The 2,282-nt window shown below is 33.7% G+C and overlaps 1 protein-coding gene across 1 annotated transcript in view; it reads right to left on the reverse strand.

Moving 5' to 3' along the window:
- LOC106680136 (putative ankyrin repeat protein RF_0381) overlaps positions 1–1,192 on the reverse strand; it is an 8,009-nt gene extending 6,817 nt beyond the window's left edge. Inside the window, exon 1 of the mRNA XM_014419645.3 lies at positions 994–1,192. Within this exon, the coding sequence (XP_014275131.1) occupies positions 994–1,065 (72 nt within the window). The 5' untranslated portion in view covers positions 1,066–1,192. The remainder of the gene's footprint in view (positions 1–993) is intronic.
- Positions 1,193–2,282: the final 1,090 nt, after the last annotated feature.

The raw sequence follows: 2,282 nt of genomic DNA on the forward strand, positions 1-2,282 counted from the left end.
CAAAATAAATTAACTAACTACTAATCTTTCAGTACATTTTAAAGAAATTTTGCTTTTTAAAAAGCTATATCTCGAGAACTATTGGACGTAAATAGCTCTTTTAAGGCTAATATTTCAGCATATTAACTCTTCTTTAAATAATGTGCTCTTCGATTTTCTAGTGTTGTTTGTAGTTTTTAAGATATAGAGCTCTAAATGAAAAATTAATGTTTTTTTAAGGGTTTGAAACAGCCGCCATTTTTTATTCTCCCTACCTATACTTGACAGACTCATCAATTCTGACTAGTAATTATACTTAGTTTCCATTAAAGTAATCACAAATTGGGGTGTGATAACTGCCTTTTTTTCTTTCCGGCTCTTGTACTAATAGTACAACTGGAACTCACAGGGCTGCCTCACGGTTACAGAGAAACAGAAATTAATTATCTGCCGGGTCCTTAGTACCACAGTACCGTAACAATGAGCTAATCACTCTCACTAAGATAAATTATCATTCTAAAAAACAAAAGGCGCTAATATAAGACAGCAACTTTAGATATTTTATCAACTCAAATTCAATGTTCATGGACCCCTAGAAACACTTCCTACAACAGATGACGGCCTTGGTGCTTCGTCATTTTGAGCGTAGTCCATGACCCTTCTGCCTTTGTACTTCTTGTAGATCATCTGCTTGTGGTACATCGCTACTATTCCGTGTGCTAAGTTCATCAGCAGGAAACCCTGAACATTAAAAATTTATATTATAATATTTTTTTTTTTAATTATTTATTTAATGTAATTTACAACTGTACAAAATAATACAATAGGTATGTAGTATGTTTCATATACACTTGAAAAAGGAGAATATAATCTATAGAGGAAATATAATCTATCTAGTTTCATTCTAATGCGTATAAGTTATATATTTTATGATTTTTTAAGTATTTTTTAAAAATATTCATCGGCAATGAACATTCATAATTAAAAATTCATTGTATATAATAATATACTCACAATATGATGTTCTGAAGTTACTGAGACTCCTAAAATGAATATTGTCACCAGAGCAGATGCTAAACCCAACATTATTTAAAAGTTACTCAAACAATACCAAGGGAATAAATTCTATATCGCTCCCATGTTGGTTTTCCCCATCTGATTAACATTACACTGAGGTCAGAGATGACAGAACCATCGCTAAAAATACATATTTCTTACTGTCATTATCTTGTGACTGGGTGGCAGAGCAATTAAGAAAAACATTAACGCCATCTAGTGTGTGTTTCGAAGTTCTTATCCTTATATAACTTCCTTATAGAGCTTCCAGAAATTTTTAGTTGTCCTGAAAATGTATTTTACTTATATAAAAGCTCGTTAAGCCAGCAAAATATAATTTTTTTTAAATTTTATTTCGAAGATCGCGTTACAATCACATTAATTTCACTAGTTTGGAGGAATGAAATGTATTTATTTATAAAAAAAATTACACAAACAATTTAAATAATTAGGAACCCATAGACAATGGAAAAAATATATGTTTGTCGAAACCGGAGCACAATTTTCACTGAACGCATAACTAAGAAAACTTTTGTTTAAAAAATAAGTTACATGCTTTAAGAACAATCACAAGTCAATAATTTAATGTAGTATGGCATTGGTCCCTCAAATGTTAACCAGCTGAGCTCTTTCCTTTGTAGCCCATCCTACAAGGTTCCTAAGAGCTCTCCAATTAGAACCTTTTAACAAAGTCAATTATTCAGTTTGAAGAGCAGGTCCGTTACTCAAAATATTTTATTCTAATTTCACTATCCTCGGGGCAGGTTGTCAATAAGTGAAAAGTCTGTTCCTTTTCTTCGGAGTTACATACCAGTTATCCAGGGTGCCGGGTCACGTGGGGATCACTGGAAATGAACAGGCGGACATTGCAGCTAAACAAGCACTTGCTCTTCCAGGTCAGGGCGCGGCCATTCTGACACCACAAGAAATAAGTCTTCCAATGAAAAATGAGATATTATCTAGTTGGCAAGTCATGTGGGATGAAAGCCCGCCAGCAAATTAAAAAAATCATTAAACCATGGACCACATCAAACCGTTCCAATCGCAGGGAGGAGGTAGCTATTGCCAGATTGAGAATAGATCATACAATTATAACTCATAGATATCTGATCAGTAAGCAGCCACCACCAAAATGTCAATACTGCAACAGTGTACTTACGATCAGTCACATATTTGAGAAATGCCATTTTTATTCTGCGAACTTGAGTAGATTGGGAGTAGGACCGAGTGTATCGGATGCTCTGAAT

This window comes from Halyomorpha halys, unplaced genomic scaffold (genome assembly GCF_000696795.3).
Source record: "Halyomorpha halys isolate HHAL.00 unplaced genomic scaffold, Hhal_1.1 Scaffold245.1, whole genome shotgun sequence".
Classification (NCBI taxonomy): domain Eukaryota; kingdom Metazoa; phylum Arthropoda; class Insecta; order Hemiptera; family Pentatomidae; genus Halyomorpha; species Halyomorpha halys.